The 20,535-nt window shown below is 34.9% G+C and overlaps 4 protein-coding genes across 4 annotated transcripts; 1 reads left to right on the top strand and 3 right to left on the bottom strand.

Annotated features, from left to right (window-relative positions):
* Positions 1-4: 4 nt before the first annotated feature.
* Positions 5-454, bottom strand: LOC140176748 (putative pentatricopeptide repeat-containing protein At1g69350, mitochondrial). Its single transcript, XM_072208294.1, has one exon. It carries the CDS (start codon positions 452-454, stop codon positions 5-7), a length of 450 nt encoding a protein of 149 aa, XP_072064395.1.
* A 309-nt stretch (positions 455-763) lies between these two features.
* Positions 764-1,261, bottom strand: LOC140176747 (putative pentatricopeptide repeat-containing protein At1g69350, mitochondrial). Its single transcript, XM_072208293.1, has one exon. It carries the CDS (start codon positions 1,259-1,261, stop codon positions 764-766), a length of 498 nt encoding a protein of 165 aa, XP_072064394.1.
* A 9,527-nt stretch (positions 1,262-10,788) lies between these two features.
* Positions 10,789-12,726, bottom strand: LOC112730099 (uncharacterized). The gene is made up of 3 exons (XM_025780209.1): positions 12,479-12,726; positions 11,998-12,421; positions 10,789-11,436 (listed from the first exon to the last, which is right to left on the bottom strand). The coding sequence occupies exons 1-3, from the start codon at positions 12,724-12,726 to the stop codon at positions 10,789-10,791; spliced, it is 1,320 nt and encodes a 439-aa protein (XP_025635994.1).
* A 2,913-nt stretch (positions 12,727-15,639) lies between these two features.
* On the top strand, positions 15,640-20,106 carry LOC112727481 (clp protease adapter protein ClpF, chloroplastic). The gene is made up of 9 exons (XM_025777229.3): positions 15,640-15,839; positions 16,239-16,628; positions 16,738-16,797; positions 17,255-17,349; positions 17,489-17,661; positions 18,609-18,721; positions 19,247-19,292; positions 19,439-19,479; positions 19,700-20,106. The coding sequence occupies exons 2-9, from the start codon at positions 16,290-16,292 to the stop codon at positions 19,829-19,831; spliced, it is 999 nt and encodes a 332-aa protein (XP_025633014.1). The 5' UTR covers positions 15,640-15,839; positions 16,239-16,289; the 3' UTR covers positions 19,832-20,106.
* The last annotated feature ends 429 nt before the right edge of the window (positions 20,107-20,535 follow it).

Genomic DNA, 20,535 nt, shown 5'->3' with positions numbered 1-20,535 from the left:
TCTGCTATCCGAATTCTATCGAACCAATGCCTGCACTTGCTGAAATAGAACTTGCTAGGCTATATGAGTCCGGGATTAACCCCTTACTCAACATATTAGCAAAGAGTACCATTGTGTTTTCATGTAATCCCGCCCTAGCATAAAACGATATAAGTATGTTCCATGACACAATATTTTCGGTTATATTAAGAAGTTTATGACAACTGCTTGGTTCCCAAAATGCAACATAAAACTCCACTAATGCAGGACCGAGATCAAGATCTCCTAAATCCATTGCTTTTCTTAAAATAAAGCAATGAACTGACTTTCCCTCTTTTAACCGCCCTAATCTAGCACATGAATACAGAGCATTAATCATTGTCACTGCATTTGGTTCCACTTGTGACTCCTGCATTTGGATAAAACTTGCAAGTGCTTCTCTAAAGCACTCATTTCGATTATAGGATGAAACCATAGAAGTCCAACAGGTAGTACTTCAATCTGCGAGGAATTTAAAGAGCCCTTCTGCTCTTCACAAGTGACCGCATTGGCCATACATAATGATAAGTGCGTTACTCAAACTGGTATCACCAACCATGTCACTTCTGATTGCATACCCCTAGATTGATTTCACCAGCCTCAGACAACCAACTCTAGCACAACCTTCGGCTACACTAAGCAAAGTGATCTTGTCAGGTCTAATTTGCTTTGAAAGCATCCGGTGAAACATTTCTAGCCCTTCACTGGGCCTTCCATTCTCAACATAACAACAGATAACAGAACTTCAGGAAACCAAGTCCCTCTTAGGCATTTTATCGAACACCTTCTGGGCATCACCCAAACAGTACAATTCACCATACATACACAACAATGAGGTTCTAATTACAGCATCTGATTCAAGGCCGGACTTAATCACCATACCATGGACCTTTCTTCCGGTAACCAAGTCTCCAACACCAGAGACAGCCCTCAGAACAGAAGGGTACACAAAAATGAAGTTACCCATGTGAATGTGACTATGGTAGAGTGAAACCACTTGGTGAAAAAGGTGGTTCCATAAATAACACTTGATGAGGACACCTAACATGAAGGAATCAGGTGATGGGTGGGTGTCAAAAATGAGACTTGATGAAAGGAGGGAACCCATGTGAGAATATGACTCAATGAGCTTTGTGGAGGGAAGTAGGTCGTTGTGGAGTCCAGTTACGACAAGATGGGCATAAAACTGGGTGAGTGATCTTAAGGTGGAACATGTCCTAAACAATGGCATGTATAGTGTCATCTTGTATTTGTGTTATTTGGTTGCTAAAGTTAGAAGGTAAAGATAGAAAGAGAAACGAGAAAAGAAAGTGAAGAAGAAGAAGAAGAACACCATAGAAGAGGAGGTGAAAGGGGCTACAGGCTAGTGAGGCTACTGAGTTGTGCGCACGAACTAAAAAGCCTCCAATGGAAAGTGTGTTTGAAAAACCGAAATTGCTTCCATAATTACCTTTTGAGGTATGCTAGCCTGTAGGTAGAGGTATCAATCTGCTCGAAAAGTTACTTAATATCAACCTCATACCGGGACTGAACCTGAAATAGAAAAGAAAGGAAATTAGTAACCTGAACTGTGATTAGGATGGCGAATCACAGCTCAGGGTAAAAATCCAAATGTCCACTAAAGTTACTATTAACCATTCTGGTTGATAATTCTATTATTCAGCAGCTGCAATTTTTTTAACACAAACAATGCATTTTACTCTCGTGAAAAAGAAACTACATTTTAGAACTATGTAGTAGCAAGAATTAACCAACCAAATTACAACTCAATACTTCCGAAAAATGAAAAAGAAATACTTGATCAAGAAGAACATCCACATAGACAATGCAATTATTGAGAGTGGCATAAATAACATGCTAAATCAGTATTCAATTCCATGCACTCTGGCATACCCTAAATAAAGATGATTACTAAGCTCTTTTGATCAAGTTTTCAAATTGATGGAATGGAACTGAACAGAAAAGGACATGGAAGCACATTTGGCAATTTCAACCATATAATCACAAATGTAGTAAATCCCTCTCTACCACTCAATTCCTTTTCTCACATAATAGATTCACTCTGTGGTTCTTCTCTGTTGCTTCACAATATTTCAATCTACCAAATTAATTACTTAATCGTAAAACTATCTAACCTTGAGGGTACTTAGGTAGCGTTTGTTTGCATATGTTAGAATATAATTATGATCAATTAAGATCAATTAGTATTATTTAGTATATCTGAATATTTATTATAGGAGATTATGTCTTTATTATTACGATTCTCTTAGTACCTATAAATATCCTTTTATATTGTATCATTCTAGACAACTTGAATACACTCAATAATACACAAATTATTTTTTCAGTTTAGTCTCTTGTTTCTAACATGGTATCAGAGCCATGGTATCCTCCTTGAAGAGGATAGGTTGTTTTTCTTACGATGAAATCACCGTAGTTTTTGCACTTTTTTTTCTATGCCATTTTTCTTTACCTTTTGTCACTCTTTTGATACTTTTTTACCTCACCGACTAGCCTATTCTCTCCGTCTTGTGTCTTTTTGAGTCGAATGATCAAACACCAATGTCATTTGCTGTTTTTCTATTCTCATGAAGAAATCATATAATTTTTGCTCTCTTTCGGCAATTTCGTCTACATTCTCTCGTGGCAGTTCCGTCTGCGTTCTCTCGTGGCAGTTCCATCTGCGTTCTCTCGTGGCAGTTCCGTTTGTGTTCTCTCATGGCAGTTTCATCTGTATTTCATCTGTCTTTTTTTGTGGCAGTTCCGTCTGCGTTTCTTTTCGGTTGTTCCGTCTGCACTTTCTTCATACAAGCGGCAGTTCCTTTTGCGTTTTTTTCAGATAAGCGACAGTTCCGTTTGCGCTTCCTTCAGACTAGCGGTAGTTCTGTCTATGCTTCCTTCAGACAAGCGGCAGTTCCGTCTGTGCTTCCTTCCGGTAGTTTCGTCTGCACCTGTTTTAGAGAGTTTATGCATTTTTTTCCTCTTTGTTTCGTTGTTTTAAATAAGTTTCAAACTCAAGTTGTCACTTGAGTTTGAGGGGGGATGTTAGAATATATTTATGATCAATTAGTATTATTTAATATATCTGAATATTTATTATAGGAGATTACGTCTTTATTATTACGATTCTCTTAGTACCTATAAATACCCTTTTATATTGTATCATTCTAGACAACTTGAATACACTCAATAATACATAAATCCTTTTTTCAGTTTAGTCTCTTATTTCTAACAGCAGAAACTGAAACTGAGACTGGGGGACAGGAACTTAGTATTATGTTTGTTGAGTTAGAGATTGGTACTTATATTTGTGTCTCTGTCTCAAAAATTTTAGTATTTCAGTACCTCCAAAAAGTATGGACACTAGAGACTGAGATTTTTAAAGACAGAGACAGAAACTTTAATAATATTTTGTACCTAAAATACCCCTATCCTAATTAACTAATGTTAACTTTACCCTTTCTTCAAATCAGATTAGGGCTTCAGTGTGAGCAGCCCCCTCACTCCATCTTCTCATTTGTTCTTCGAAGTCTAGGTTGTAGCCTCTGCATCGCCAGTGTCAGGACAGCCACCACATCGCCACCGTCATAACCACCGCAAAGTAAGTGAGTCACCATTGAAGTTCGTCTTCCTAGGCCGCGAGTTCTCATGTCTTCATTTTCTCCTTCACAGGACAATGTTCGAGGAACTCAATTGAAAGAGTCTCCCCTGTTGCTGTCGAGTTCAACAACTTCCTTGTCGTCGTTATAGGTTGTGTAACCTAAGTTAGTTGTGGCCAAATTTCTTTAACTGATTTTGTTCGTCTTTTTATGTCGCGACTTACGTTCTGTGGATTTGGTTCTTTGTTCTACTAGATGCATAGAAAAAATCTTTCTTTTTCTCTTTTCAATCCGATTTGGTTCTTTGTTCTAATGTATAGATGCGTAGATAGCTTCTGTGGATTTGGTTCTATATTCTCATGTCTTGTTTCATTAATTTCATTTGTGCTGTGCTTCTTATGAATTGGTCTTGGTCATGCTTGGTTTTTTTGGGATTCATGTTTATGCAGCTTTTGATTTTGAACTTTTCATGCTCTTTTTGCATAATTTACGTCTATTTAATATGAAATTGTGTAAATTGTTTTGTAAATGTATGATTGTTGTGGCTATAACCAGCTCACTCACAGTTATTTCTGAAATTGCTATGGATGAAAAATTTGTTAGCTTAGTTCTAGTTTAAAGAGTAGTGGCACTCCAGTAATATACTTTGATATTCAACTATAGCTAATAAAATTTTATTCAACTGCACCAAGCACTTTATTTGAAATTGGGTTGCACTGTGTTAGGGGAACGTGTTAATCAGCATCAGTTTTGCAAATTTAACATATTTTAGGAGTTGGCTAAGTTGCTGTTATCTTTACTAAACCCCTATCTTATCAAATGAAGTAAAATTTTTATTTTAGCTTAAAAGGTAAAAGGTAAGATAGTCTTGAGTCTATTGAATCTTTAAAATTAATTATTATTAAGTTTATTTGAATTATTTAATCTGCACAAGTCTAATTAACTTTTCTCTTTTTAGTTGCGTCACTTGTTAAGACCTTGTTAGTTAGTATAAGTCCAACTATTTTTTCAGAATCTGCACAAGTCTAATAGCCTTTTCACATTTTCTTGGTTAACTTCTTAGGATGAATAATCTCAACGACATTAATATAGTTTGTATAATAATCATGGATGGTTCGAAGTAATAACTCTTAACACAATCTAAACCACAACAACTTTTGGAAGACTTTGATTTGCTTAAAATACCTGAAAAAGTCACTTTCAATATATGAAATGAGAGAGGAAAATCGATATTTTCATTTAATGTGTGTTTCTATTGTATTTTTTGTTTTTGATTTCCAACTGAAACTAAATTAAAATTGAGAAGTAAATAGTATTAACTGTCTTTTGGTTCCGGTTTCTTGATCTTATTTTTTGTTCTAAGAAGATATAGCAGATTTTGCATCAAGAAATGTTAGATTTATTTGAATGTTTATGCGTTTTTTAATGTAATGACTTTTCTAGGAAGAAATGGAGCGGTCGAAAATTATTAAGCAATGCGTGTATTTTTATGAAGAGATGAGATCCAAGCATGAAGATTTGATGTTGTTCTTTTTGCTTACGCTATTTGTTTACTTTTGGGATAGAACTAGTGGCTAACTGTCGTTAGGCGGATGAATGAATAGTAGAATTAGACTTGAGGCTTTAGAGTGTATTATTGGTGAGGGTGATAGGAATTGTATTTGGGAGTTGAGAATGAACACAAATGCCTTTGCTAATTTGTGTGAGTTGCTTCAAGTTCAAAGAGGACTTACTGAAGGGAACATATGTGATCAGATAGAAGAAGAGCACGAAGAAGAATGTGATGCTGGTTCCTTGGGGTATATGAATGATAGTACTAACATTTTTTTATTTTTTATTTGAAAAGAATATAGTGAGAGCACTGGTGAAGTAAAAAATACTAGAATGAGAAAGAGAAGAGATGTTGAACCTATACTCATTTTAATTTTAATAATGAAATATACTGAAACATGTTCTCAAACTAGTTATTACAATTTGTCATTTGCCTATTTGAATTCAAAGGTCAAATTACAACTTAAACAACAATACTATGACCAAGACAACACAGACTATAGAAACAAGTTAAAGGAACGCTAACAATTTTAGATACACAACATCAGTATGAAGATTTTCAACTCGTTCAATCGTCATCAAATTAGAATTTAGTTGACAAGAGCGATCATCTCCCATGTCAGAATGTTAGATACTTGGACCTGCCCATCTAAACCATCCACATCATCTTACAGGACAAGCATAATGCTTTCTACCCGGGTTGGCAATGCTATTTGAGACTTGTAACGGAGCTCTTAAACACACTCACAAAAACGTTCTCCCGTTACATTGCCGCTACCGTACGAACCACTTGTAGATCTTCTACTTGTGGAAGCCATTGTTAACCAGGCTGCTATACATGTAACAGTAAGCAAAAATCATTTACCAAGTTATCAAGAAATAGTAACACAACACAAGAATGAATCAACAAGTCCAAATAAAATTATTTAATGAAGCTAATCATAACAAATTTTCCAATTCAAGATATTTCCTACATGTTTGAAGAGAAAACTACACCAGTTAAGGCATGTGATGATTTGGTATACAATGTTGACATTAGTGGTAAGGCAGTTCAATTTTGATGTCTTGTCGATGTTTGCATCTTGTTACATTGTTCTTTTTGCTTTAAAAATTGTTGTTATGAACTATCCTGGTTTGATTCAAGAAAATATTGGATTTCAGTTTCGGATGATGTACAAGAAGAAGTAGAGGAGGGGAGGGAGACGTCTTCTCAAGTCAAGGGGCGGAGGATGCTACAATTCAATGGCTAGGAGAGGGATCATTCTCTTTCCAAGGAAGAGATGTCTTTGTCATAAACCTGCAAGCACTCAACTGGCAGCAACGTCACAAACCTAGGGGAGAAACTGGCGCCATGAAGATGAACCAATGTAGAATTAGAGAGGTGTCGTCATCGTTCGGACCCTTGGATGTGCTACTGGCGGCGGGTCAGACTCCAGGATTCGTTCACGGGAGAGGAGAGGAAAAAGGGAATTAGGGTTGCATGCTGAGGAAAATGTTTTTAATTAAAATTAAGGATATTTTTGTAATTTTAAATATTTAGTCTCTAAATTTCAAACCAAACAGGATACTGAGACATAAGTCAGTCTTGTACACTTCCACACCAAACACAATACTATACTTATTTCTGTCTCTGTCTCTTGGTCTCTGTTTCTCTGTCTCTGTCTCTTGGTCTCTGTCTCACAAATAAACGCTACCTAGAGAACGAAGAAGAACAAAGATGGGTCACGGCGTGGAAAGGAGGACAGCGGAACAGTAGATGGCGGAACAAAGCGGCGGTGCGACCACGATCTAAAGAGGCACACTGGTGGCAGCAAGAGCAGAATCAGCGAAGGAATGACCAGAGACGCAACGCGCTTGTAGTGGTGGTGGCAGCTACGAAACTGCGGTGCCAGCTGCCTGCTCCGGTGCCGGCTGCAGTGGAGACAATAAGCACCGGTGGAAGGTAACGATCCTGGTTTCAATGGTAGAAGAAACTAGAAAGAGAAAGGAGAAGACCAAGAGGTCATGTGTGTGAAGTGTGAACTGGACTCAGCTTAAGAAATGTCCTCAAATTATTTAAATATTGACAAAATTATACTCGAATTTTACTATCGACAAAAATGCCTTCAAATAATTTAAAAACATAATAAAAATATTTAACAGTAAATATATATTTTCAAAAATAAAAATGCTATTTGTACAATAAAATTAGCCACTAAAATCAGCCAGTAATTTAATTTATTTTTAATGTGTATTTATATTCCAACATATATTTTATACTGGTGGGTGACTTTAGTAGCTGATTTTGGTGTACATATAACATTACTCTTTCAAAAATACCTTAAAAATTGAATTTTGATGCAATTTTTTACAAGTATGATTATAAAAATAAGATATTATTATACTTAAAATTTGGTGATTTTTCGTTAAGTATATATATTTTTTATAATTTTTTTGTTAACAACCAATAATAATTTTAAAAATCACAAAACGATATATACTTAACGAAAAATCACCAAATTTTAAGAATAATAATATCTTATTTTTCTAATCATACTTACAAAAAATTACATCAAAATTCAATCTCTAATATATTTTTTAAGAAATACATATTTAATATTAGTTTTTTTTTTGTAAGATTATCTAACATTAAATATGTATTTCTCAAAAAATACATTAAAGATTTTTGATACAATTTTTTGTAAGCATGATTAAAGAAATGAGATATCATTATCCTTAAAATTTGGTGATTTTTTGTTAAGTATATATTTTTTTTTGTAATTTTTTTGTTAACAACTAATAATACTTTTAAAAAATCATAAAAAAATATACTTAGAAAAAAAATCACCAAATGTTAAAAATAATAATATTTCATTTTTTCAATTATGCTTGTAAAAAATTACATCAAAGTTCAATCTCTAAGACACTTTTTAAAAATATATATTTATTGTTGGATATTTCTGTCGCGTTTTTAAATTATTTAAAGATATTTTTATCGATAATAAAATTCAAATGTATTTTTGTCAGCATTTGAATATTCGGAGGCATTTTTGGTGGTTAATATTTTTTTTTTAATTTTGCATCTAAATTTGGGTCTGGATCTAGGATTTAAATGATTTGGATTAAAAAACCAAAATGGATATAATTTGGTTTGAACTTTCTTTTTCATTTAATATTGTTTTTTTTTTTTGGGTTTAAAATTCAAAATCTGAATTTTTTGCATAACTCTACAAATAATTTAGTCTAATGCTATCTTAACCACCTAAATTCAATGAAAAAAGTTAAATTTAAGTTTGTTCCAATAACTAACTAAAAATTATCCTAAGCAACCTATAATTAACTAACAGGCGATTAAATAACAAAGAAATAAAAGATGGTTGTAAAATTAACCTGAAACGATGAAATAAGAACAGAGAAAGAAGAGAAGAGGAAGAAGGGTGCTGTGATATCGTTGGAGTTAGAGACAGCAGAAGTGGTAGACGGAATGTCATCGGAACTGATGATAGAGGCAGAGAGAGAAAAAATAACGGATGCTACGGGTTATGTATTCTGAGAGTGAGGGCGATAAGGGTTGAGGAAGACGGTGGCTTCAATTGATTGAGAGAGCAGGGGAAAGAGAAGGATGTGCGGCTGAAACTGAGGTAGGTGATGTAAGGGGTGAGCTAATGGGAGATGAGAAGAGGTAGGGTGTGGCTAATTTTTTTTGTTATGGATATAAAAGTGGTGACATACCTTAACATTATAATTTTTGGTGTTTTTCAAAATTGTGAAAAATATACAAATCGGAGGGTCCGATTTCTGTACTTCAAAATTTTTAATTTTTTTAACACAAATCGGACAGTCCGATTTGTGTACCTCTCACAAATCGGACGATCCAATTTTTGTACCTCTACAAATCGGATGGTCCAATTTGTGTACCTCTAGAAATTGGACGGTCCGATTTCTGTACCTCTAATAAATCAGACGGTCCGATTTCTACTTCTCTTAAATGATTCCACATTTGAGAATAACACCCCAACAATCCACATTTTAAAAAAACACCACTGCCACTCCAATATTAAAAATAAAAAGTTTGTAGGGTTCAAAAACGCGACTCATGCACACGCATAGAAGACTCTCACACGCAGTGTTTTCACACTGAGTCACTGACCAAGCTCTTGCGTGCACAAAAAGGCCACGCATGGCATGATTTTGCCTCTAACCAGCCTGGCCCACGCACAAAAAGTAAGGTGTTTACTGTGCGATTTTGCTCGATTATAAGACAAAATGTGCGATTTAGATTGCATGAAATTTTTTGAAAATTCGATATAATTCGATCCAATTATAGAATTTTTGACTTTTATATAAGAAAAAATAACGTTGATATAATGTTTTAAATAGTGTTGTATTGGTTTGATTTTTATTTTTATTTTTTATTTTATTTAATTTTATTTAAATAATTTAAAATTTAAAAATTACAAAATTTTTAATTTAAAATTTAAATAAATATAATTTAAAACGATTTAATTTAATCTAATAAAAACAAATATACTCGTATTATTGTACTAGTATGTTTAATTATGAGTACTATCTAATTAATTTTTGAAATGTTTAAAATATGAGTACAAATATTGGATGATTATTTATTTATTTTTCTCAAAGATGAATGTTATTTTATTAATATAAAATAAAAGTATTTCCATAAAGAAGTACAAAAGAATTGGATATTCCCATTTATCACCAACTGTGACTGAAAGACTAAGAGCTTAAAGAATAGTAAAGTAAGAGTAAAGAAAATTATCAGCATCTATCAGGTATGGCTCACGAGTTCACGCACTAAATTACTGGCTTCTTTCACTATCTCTGGTGCTGGGTTTATTACCTTCTCAAAAACACACCGATTCCTCGCTTTCCAAGTGCTCCAACACAGCGCCGCTATGAGGAGGGTCTTTTGTCTACCGTCAAATTGAGCCGTTGCCCAGGATAAGACTCGTTGCCACCAATTTAAAAAGGTCTCTTCTTCTCTTATCCATAGGTCAGGGGTTATTAAGCTTAGGTTCCATATTATTGAAGACAGGGGGCATTGGAACAAAGCATGAGAAATTGATTCAGCCTTCAACATGCATCTTGGACAAGTGGCAGGAGTGGATGCGAACCGGCTGTGAACTTGTTGCAACACTGGAAGCTTTTCATGAAAACTTTTCCATAGAAAAATCTTAATTTTATGTGGTAATTTCAACTCTCAAATTCTATTCTAGACTCTGTTGTGTATGTTCTGGGGCCTCAATGAAGTAGGAGAATGAAAGAATCCATAAGCAATTTTGTATCATGACCCAACTTCATATATACCAGATTTTGTCTAGCACCAATTAACTTCATCCTCCTCCTCTGTTGGTTTGATTGAAAAAATTTTATTGCATATATCAACTGAAAAAAATGACTCAATCAGATTTCTATTCCAGCTTCTATCAGGATTTAGTAACGCACTAACGTAATACACTTGCAGATTTGGTGGGATTGTGAGTGCTTTTTGAGGGACATTAACGGGCACTGGTGGTGGGAGCCAGGGGTCATGAAAGATGCGAACATTAGTGCCAGAGCCTATTTTCCATAACAAGCCTTTCTCGATCACCTTGCGCCCTTCAAGAACACTTCTCATGCCTCACGACGGTACGCTTCCTATCTCTGCATATAGGAAATATGTATATCTGAAATATTTAGCTTTGAGCATTCTTGATAGAGTAGAATTAGAGTATTTTACTAGACGCCAACATTGTTTGCCCAATAAAGCCAAATTTTGCGCCCTTAGGTCCTTAATCCCCAGCCCTCCATCTTTCTTCGGTCTCGTCATTATGTCCCATTTAATCCAAACTATTCTTTGTTCTGCGCCTTTTTGACCCCACCAAAATTGCGAGAGCATGCTATGAATCTCAGTCAACAGCATGTCCGGGAGCTTGAAATAAGAGAGTGTATAAATAGGAATCGCCTCCCCCACCGCTCTCAATTGCGTGTGCCTGCCACCTGATGACAATAGACTTCTTTTCCAACCCATAATCCTCTTCTGAACTTTATCCTTGATAGCTCCAAAGGTTGCTTTCTTTGATTTTTGAACTATAGAGGGCAGTCCCAGGTATTTGTCTTGTGCTCCGATATGTTCAATATTTAGTGTCTGAGCAAATGCTAGTCTTGTGTTCTGAGGTGTGTTGTGACTGAAAAAGATAGCCGACTTATTCAAATTGGCTTTTTGTCCACTGAAACCCTCATAGATCTCTAGCAATTCTAGAATACTTTGGCTTGTATTAGGTGCGCTCTTGCAAAAAAGGATTGAATAATCAGCAAACAAAAGGTGATTAACTGTTTGGCATCTCCGATTAACTTGAACTCCTTGAATTAATCTGTTTTGCTCTGCCTTGTGTAGCTAGAAGAAAAGTCCCTCTATACAAAAAAGAAAGAGATATGAAGATAGGGGGTCACCCTGTCGGATGCCCCTGTTTGGCCTAAAATAGCCAAAAGGTTGACCTTCCACAACGACAGAGTAAGAAACAGTCATTACCAATTTCTCAGTCCAGTTAATCCATTTAGCATCAAAGCCCAGCTTATCCATAATATACCATAAAAAATGCCATTCAACCCTATCATAAGCCTTGCTCATGTCTAGTTTAATAGCCATCTCATGCTCTGTCCCACTTCTCTTATTTTTCAAATAGTGCATACATTCGTAGGCAATTAGGATATTATCTGAAATGAGTCTACCTTTGAGAAACGCACTCTGATTTGGGCTTATAATTTTATTTATAATACCTTGTAATCGGTGTATCATAACTTTAGAAATAATTTTATACATAACTGAAGACAAACTGATCGGTCGTACCTGAGTCATGTCATTGGCATCTGGCACCTTTGGAATCAAACAAATTTGAGTATGGTTGAAGCTTTTTAGAATTCTGCCACTGCGAAAGAAACTTCTCACTGCCTTAAAAACGTCACCTCCAACTATATCCCAGAAAAAGTGAAAAAACTTAGCTGTAAACCCGTCATCACCAGGAGCACTCTGAGCGTGAACACTAAATGTAGCTCTTTTGACCTCGTCCATAGTTACTGGCCTTTGGAGCCTACGATTTATGGAAGCTGTAACCTTAGGCTCCAAATCCTCTAAGTATGGATTCGGATCAGCCGAACAAGAAGAAGTAAAAATATCGTAAAAATAGTCTTCATCTACCTTTGCAATATCCTCCGGTTTCAATGCAATCTCATTGTCCCTCCCCACTAATTTCCAAATTCTGTTCCTTCGTATCCTTGATTAAAATTTCTGGTGAAAGAATCTAGTGTTCTGATCTCCTTCTTTTAGCCACTTGACTCTAGATTTTTCTCGCCAATAGCTTTCTTCTTTCAAATATGCCAGCTCCAACTTCTCCTCCAAACTGGTAACCTCCTCCTCCCCATTGATTCCAGCCACCCGCAACTCCTCTAGTTTAGCTTGAAGGTCCTCAATTTCTTTCCGGGAGTTTGCTTTGTGAGTTTTCTGCCATTGAACTAGTCTATGTCTACAAACTTTCAACTTTTGGGCCAAGGAGAACATAGCTGAGCCTACAACTTCCATTATCCACACTTCACTGACAATTCTCTTGACATCCTCTTCTCCACACCAACGTTCCTGGTATTTAAACCGCCTTTTACTATGCCAAGATTGAGGTTCGGTTTCCATCAAAATTGGAGTATGATCTGAGCCTGACTTTATGAGCCTGTGTACCACTGCATTCAGAAACTTCAACTTCTATTCCATCCCAACTAAATAGCGGTCAAGCCTCTCCTTTACCAAATCCTCTCCTTGTCTTCGATTTGTCCACGTGAAAGGGCGCCTCACCATTCCAATATCCACTAATTCGTTACTGTCAATAAAATTAGTGAATGTTGCAATGGTGGTTGCTGATTTTTGGCCTCCACCCTCCTTTTTCGCTTGACTTGTTATAGTATTAAAATCGCTTGCTATTACCACTTTTCCTTCCAGGTGTTGGCTCATTGTTGTAAGCTCCTCAAACTGTAAGGATCGAATTTGTTCCGAACAACTCAAATGGACACCAATGAACGCCCATACCTCACTGCTTCCGACTTCTTTAATTTCAGCTGCCACAAAGAATTCTCCATTGCTAATAATTTGAACACTGATGCTGTCCTTCCAAGCTAGCACAAGTCCTCCTGCCACTCCTGCCGAGTTAATAATATGCCAGTTTTCGTAGCCGCATACCCGAAGTTTTGCTTTCACCTGTCGAGATTGGTTCTTTGTTTCACTTATAAACACAATCTCGGGGGAGTGGAATTTACAGATCCCTTTTAAGATGTGAATTGTCAAGGGTCTCCCCAAACCCCGACAATTCTAAACTATAGCTCTCATGGCGCCTTGAGTGCCATTTGTAGGCTGGTACCCTCCACCATCTGTTCAACTGCATTTTCATCCTCTATTCTTGCTTTCTTTGTAGATCCTTCAGCTATACCACTCATCAACCTTTTTTTGGGTTCACTTTTAGTATCTGACTCTGCAGCACCTTGTCTTGCTAACCTTTTCCACTTCCTACCTTTCTCTGTGGTGAGACACTGCCTAATAGCGAATTGCATAAGCTGCCCTTCATCCTCCTTGATATTGGACTGACCAGCTATGATAACCTCCATGCATTCTGTTCTAGAATTGGCTGATTGAGGTGACTCAGGCGCTGCCCTGTTACCAGTGTCTTGTGGTTTCAAACTTTGTTTCCCTTCTTGCATTGACATCCCTGCAAATTCTTCTAATAAGCAGTTTAAGACTGGTTTTTTCTTACATTGAGTGGCCTTATTCTGGTTTTGGATTGAGTTGTTGAATGTTCTTTCTCCTTCAGAGTAGATTCGCATTCCCACTTGGCTGGCTTTAACCCATTCGCCAATGTCATCCTCTTTTACCATATCACTCTCTGTGTCCTTCAGCAGATCATGGCAGTTTTTCACCTCGTGCCCCAATTTTGCGCAATAGGTACAGAACTTTCCAAGTCTCTCATAGCGCAGTGCCACTTCTACCTCCTTTTTATTAGGTCCCGCCACTATTAACTAATCTCTCACTTGCCTAGCAGCATCAATATTGATTTTGGTCTTCACAATTCTAGTTTCTCTGCCTCGCATTTGAAATTTACCTACCTCCAACATTATGCCCAGTTTCTCTCCCAATTTACGTCCAACTTCGAGGCTTTTAAACGATTCTGGCAAACCCCAAAATTGAACCCAAACCGGAAAATTAGAAATAATCTCTTCATCACAGTCTGATCTTCCTTCCATCTCTTGACATGGAGCACATAATCTTTGAATAGCTATGGAGAACCACGTTCAACACGCAAGACATCCACTTCTTTATTAAAAAAGAATTGGAAGGAATTATCCCCTTTGTCACTCACGCTAAATTCTTCCGGGTTTCCCCATATAGCCTTTAAAGCATTCCCCATGGTTCCAATTGAAAATGTTTTGGAAGCAAAGAGTCTGCCATAGAGACTATTGGAGCAAGCGTTAATACCTTCTGATATGTCTGCCTCTTCCATTAGAATCACATTCCTACCTCCTTTCCGGTTGTCTTCCTCGGTTCGATCTTCATCCATCGTTGTCTAAACCATGCAGATTACGTAGACTTGTATTGAGATTTAATTGACGTTGACAATGTAGTCTTGATGGCAGTAGAAACTCCGTTAAGAAATTCTAACAGAGCACTCTAAAATAGAATTATTATACAGCCCAGTGTTTCTTCAAGAGAGTGATACAAACGTATACACTAAGAAATTATATTGGATGATTATTTAATAATTAAAAAAAAATTATATTTAATAAAAACAAGCAAGTGTATCTGTGTCATGTACATGATAAGATTAAAATTATAATTTTAAGTTATTTTATTAAAATTAATTTAAATTATAATAATTTAATTAAAAAAACAACTGATGTGCATTGTTCGTTTTTTTCCATAATATGCTGTTAAGTGTATTAAATCGAATGTAATTATTAATCGTTTTTGTTAATTTACTTTATTCAATAAGCTAGATATATATATATATTCAATGTCAAATTAAAAAGTCGAATAATTTTAAATCTATCAACAAATATTTGTATGTTGTTTTAGTAAGAATATATTAAAATCAACTCAAAATTAATAACAATAAATTATTAAAAATTTATAAAGAACAATTTTTTTAATAAATAATAAATAATTTAAAATTATTAAAAAATAATTTAACACTTTATTTTAATGTCTGCAAAATATGTACCTCAAACAACAATATCTCAATATTAATATATAAATTTTATTAATTAATGTAATTTTAAAATAGCAATTAATCAAGAGAATAATTTTATATAAATTTCTATGATAATTTTAATATTCTCACATTATAAACATGAAATAAGAATTTATCAATTCGTATTTAAAATTTGTCAATTTTTTTACGTTACATTAATAAATTTTAATCAAGAGATTAAAAAAAATTACCTTTTCTTTTACCCTTAGTTTTACTTTTCTTTTTAATTTTTTTTAAGAGTCGGTTTATTTTTCTTTTTAGAAGTTCGCCAATGAAACCCATGTCACCGCAATCTCCCTTTTTTCTTTTCAACCTTCCGTAGTTTTCTTTCCTCCCCTACTGATTCTGTGAGGCCATTGACACCATTCAAATTCGTCTGCTCCAACTGTTTCTTCTCTGCTTTCTTGTGGTAATCTTTTTTCCTTGTTTCCCGAGAAAATATAATTTGCTGCTCCAAGAAATTTTCACTGCATATAGCTTCATGGATGATGCATTTGAACCACCCAATCTTTGATTTTCTTGTTGGCAAAAATGAAGAAAGTAAAAGGAAAAAAGTACTGGTCCGCACAATAGGCAGATTTATTTTTCTACTTCAGAGTTCAGCCATCAATAATCTCCTTCGGACAAGAATTTGTTAAAATGAAGTCTAATTGGTCCAAAATTATGCTAATTTTAGATAGGAAAATCAAAATCAAAAGCAAACCTTTCATTGGTTTATTATTATTGTGGTTAGGGTTTGAGACTGCATGTTATGCCTTTGAAGCTTCATAACTCCCTTTCATGTATTGAAAATTTGATATTAATGCAGGTGTTTTCTTGTAATTTTCTTTCTGCCATACCGTTTTTTTCTTGGTGAGGGATGGTGCAAATTGTGACAATGAGCACTTTGGCAAATTGTGGAAAGAGCATGAAATATGGTTTTTTCTCCCCATCTTTGATGAAACCTTTTAAGCCATTTAGGAGATCCCAAATGGCCTCTGTCAATGGAAGATACTGTGTTTGGAATCATTGTGTTCAGAGTTTGTTCTTAGTTGGGTACCCTTGTTATGTGTTGAGGTATCGTGATTTTAAGGCCGAAGCTGGGTGGTTATTTGGAAGGGGTGAGCAAGGGTTGGATGCAAGTTCTGAGCACAGTGAGAGTGCTAATGAGGATATATTGTTGTTCTTCTTTCAGCTAGACTTAGCTACAAGAGTTCAGGTCTGGTTTCTTTTATACTTCTATAGGCAAGTCAATCATTTATTGCATTGCTTAGATTTTCAGGAGCTTATCTTAATGATTCATTTGTTTGAGAAATTTTGAATGTCAGTATGCTTTAAACATGGAGGAATATGACATTGCGAAGCAGTTGAGGAACAAACTTACTGAGGTTAGTAGCAATTGGATTTCATTTTGTGCACTAAAATGTGGTCTGAGTGTGTAAATTATGTTTCAATTCATGTCAATGTGTTTAAGCATTGAGTTATATTTCAAGCGTGATTGTAGTTTCAAAGCATGGTTTGAGCAGCTGAAAATAAAAAAGAAAAAAAAAAATTTTTTTTTTGTTGGACAATGCCATAGCTTACAAAAGATACCAAGCTTTGTGAATTTTGTTTACATGCTTGATTAAAGTAGAATTGACATTTTTCTGTTTCTGTTCGTGGCTTTCTTTTATTGCATTTTTTCTCTACCTTGAGTTTATGCGTATGACTATAGCCTCACTGTAAGTATATAACATGAAGCTATAGCACGTGTCAGTGTGTCTCTCTTAGTCTATATGTCTGAATTTTATGACTTGTAGCATTGAATTATTTGCAGTTTGCTTGATAAAAAAGTATTTTTGGAAGGTTGAAGCAGAGGTCATCAATCAACAACTGTCAAAAAGGGGACTCTCATCGAAAAGTGAAGCTCAAGATAAAGCTTTGAGTATTATAACTCTTCGGTAAGGTTTCTTTGTCCATTGTATCCAACTGACTTGTTTTCATCAATTTATATATTTATATATTTTCGTTGTTCATCTTCCACATAAAGTGTTGGTCAAATTAATCACTGACAGCAAATGGTTCTGTCTGCCCTTGCAGTTCTAATCTCCAGAAAGCTATTGAGAATGAAGATTATGCCTTGGCTGCTGAATTACGCAATGAGATTTCGAAACTTGAGGCTGAGTCTCTAGCTGCGTCAGCTAAAGCTTTAGCATATAAAAATGTGCAATTTGCATTTCGGTTGGGGCAAAAAGTGAGGCATAAAGTTTTTGGTAAGTGAAATGCATTCCATTGAATACAACAACTAAACCTTATTTCACCAAGTGGGGTCTAATACATGAATCAAAAGTCACCAATGTTCCTTATGAAAATGGATTGCATTGAATAAGACATTATTATTAATTGCATTTCCATTTTACAGTGGAATCTAATGACAATGCTGCGACTAGGTTGTACTCTGAAGCATGGTAGTATCTTACAATTCACGATATATATCTCATGATTCGGTACCATTTAACCTATAAGTGATACTTATCTTAAATACATATGTATCTTATGGTACAAGTATGACTTGGTGTATTTGTATTACCTATGCAATTCAACGATACAGTTTAGTCTTTTAGTTTCAAACTTTTCTTTACAAATAATCAACTGTCATAGCTTGATTTTTTTTTTTCATTTATAATTGTGGTATCACATCAGAGTTGGCTACTATTGTTCTATTTTCGTTGTTCTGAAATATCGGTTTCACAATTACTCATTTGCTTTATACACACCTTAATAAACTTCACAGGTTACTAATGACTTATGATGACCTTTTTAGTGTTTAGTGTGTTTGTGCTTAAGTTCTTTTAGTGTTTAGTGTTTTAGGGTTATATATTGCATTGTTTGTCTTTAAAATGCCAAAAGTATGGTCGGGTTGTGTTACTTTTACAGGTAACATATTTTCATGTTAATATTAGTTAGTGATCATATATCTTACTATACAAGATACGAGCATAGTTATGATTATGAAACCATAATTTTCAATCCCAAATGCCTTGGAGGATATCAAATCTGTGTTATTCACTCAAAAGAATTTGATTAGCATCACCTTGTAATTTGGTGTCTCTGATATGAATGCATGCATATTGGGTGAAATATCCCATAAAAATGGAAGATTTAATTTCCTTATGACCTTACCTCACCACATATTTTGATTACTCAACCTTCATGGCAGGCTATAGAGCTGTGATAGTTGGAATGGATCCAGTATGTTGTGAATCAACTTCATGGATGGAAAATGCCCAGGTTAAGAAGTTATCTCGTGGTTCGGCTCAACCATTTTATCAGGTTCGTCTACCTCAGCATGAAATTTTCATTTATATTGTTTTCTTGTTTTCCATGAGGATCATTTTAATTTTAGCTTATACTTTGACTTTCTAAACAGTTGATTCATCTTGTACTTTTCAATTCTGATCAATCCATATTTGTTCAGTCAGCATAAAAATATCAATCGATACCCATCTACATAGTTGCATCTTGTTTTGCAAAATCAGCATATTATGAATAATGTTGCTTCAATTATTCCAAGAATATATTTCATCACCAATTGTTGTGTGTACATTATTGTATGATTGTCTTTGGTGATATCATCTAGAGGGGAAGGAGGGGGGGGGGGGGGGAGACCATTTGCTTGTTTAAATTGTTTCTCTTCATTCCAAATCCACATTTCAGATAAATCATACTTTTCAAGAGTACCTCTTTTCAAACCGTTGACACTGGAAATGTGTTTATTGTTGATCAATTTGTCTTTATTTTGTCCATTGTTAAGAATTGTGCTGGTCTTAAATGGTTTCCCTTTTGTCTAACATTCAGGTACTCGTCGACGTGCGTGCTGATCCTAACATATTGGTAGCATATGGTAAAGATGCTTTATTAATATTCTTTGCATATCACTCACCATTGAACCAAATGCTATAACTATAACTGTTGTATTAGTTTCCATGATACTCTCTTTCTTTCTGAATACAAAGTACCTGCAGATTGATATGTTTAACTTAATTGCAGTCGCAGAGGATAATCTTGTAATCCCTGATCAACCAGACATGGTGAGTAGATCTAGATCAATAAGACATGTATGATGATGTTATTTACAATCCGTTGGTGCAAACTTCTCTTTGTTTTTGTTTTTGGTTTTGGGGAGGGGGATTTCAAGAGAAGAAATAACAAAAATAAAGATGATGGCTTTAAACTTAAATAGGGCTTATGATAGAACATTATAACATCTTCTGAGGACAAGATTTAAATGGTGCTTTTAATGATGTGCAGGAAAGGTTTGATCATCCGTACATCTCTTTTCTCTTTTATGGAATGGATGCTGCTGGAGATTTCATCCCGATCAAGCATCTGAGAGAGAAGTACAATAGACCGCGGCACGAAGTCCCAAATGATGAAGATTGAAGGAAGGCTTGATTGCTAATGAGATTACATTCATTTTCTATGCCTTTATAGTAGTCACTGCGGAGAGTACTAATATTACTGTCCATGTATATATGCTTGTAAACAAAGATTGTGTAAAAATGCTATTTGTTCCTATTTTCGTCGGATAAAAACTAAGTTCATATAGGATATAGCATTAGTCATCCTAAAATGGTGACTGTGTAAATATAATTGTGTACCTAAAACTATGGAAAGAATAAACTGCACTAACGACGGAAATACTATATTTTGAACTATATTATTGTCCTTTTTTGGGTTTTTGGGTTACAATAATTTCATTTAAGTGGGAAGTTATGTAGAATTAAAACGTGAGCCTTTTTCATCATAATTAGACTTGGTCTTCCCCAAATCAATCTCGGGAACAAGTTTGATCTGAAGGCTTTATTACTAATTAGCTTATACTTATTAATATAATTGATTTGGATGTAAATTTGTCATAAAATTTTTTTAAGGAAAATATTTTTATTATTGGCAAAAAAGCAACACAAAAATTAAAATGCCAAAATATTAAAAAATAAGTGTTGGAATTTTCATTAATGTCAAAAAATAAATGTGCTTTTTTACAAAAGAATGAATGTGTTTCTTTTTAAAGTTGCCACGTGATCTATTATGAGAAGAATTAGAGAAGAGCAAGCGAAAAAGATGGTCATCTTGATGAGAGAAGT

This window comes from Arachis hypogaea, chromosome 12, assembly GCF_003086295.3.
Source record: "Arachis hypogaea cultivar Tifrunner chromosome 12, arahy.Tifrunner.gnm2.J5K5, whole genome shotgun sequence".
NCBI lineage: Eukaryota > Viridiplantae > Streptophyta > Magnoliopsida > Fabales > Fabaceae > Arachis > Arachis hypogaea.
This window is presented reverse-complemented; position numbering and strand designations above follow the sequence as displayed.

Excerpts from the sequence above, each read along its gene's own strand:
- LOC140176748 (XM_072208294.1), bottom strand. The coding sequence starts at position 454 with ATGGTTTCATCCTATAATCGAAATGAGTGCTTTAGAGAAGCACTTGCA.
- LOC140176747 (XM_072208293.1), bottom strand. The coding sequence starts at position 1,261 with ATGACACTATACATGCCATTGTTTAGGACATGTTCCACCTTAAGATCA.
- LOC112730099 (XM_025780209.1), bottom strand. The coding sequence starts at position 12,726 with ATGGAAGTTGTAGGCTCAGCTATGTTCTCCTTGGCCCAAAAGTTGAAA. Across the intron at positions 12,422-12,478 it reads CGAGAAAAATCTAGAGTCAA|GATACGAAGGAACAGAATTT; the intron begins GTGGCTAAAAGA and ends ATTTTAATCAAG. Across the intron at positions 11,437-11,997 it reads ATGCCAATGACATGACTCAG|AGCGCACCTAATACAAGCCA; the intron begins GTACGACCGATC and ends CTTTTTTGCAAG.
- LOC112727481 (XM_025777229.3), top strand. The coding sequence starts at position 16,290 with ATGGTGCAAATTGTGACAATGAGCACTTTGGCAAATTGTGGAAAGAGC. Across the intron at positions 17,350-17,488 it reads TTGAGTATTATAACTCTTCG|TTCTAATCTCCAGAAAGCTA; the intron begins GTAAGGTTTCTT and ends CTGCCCTTGCAG. Across the intron at positions 18,722-19,246 it reads CGGCTCAACCATTTTATCAG|GTACTCGTCGACGTGCGTGC; the intron begins GTTCGTCTACCT and ends TCTAACATTCAG.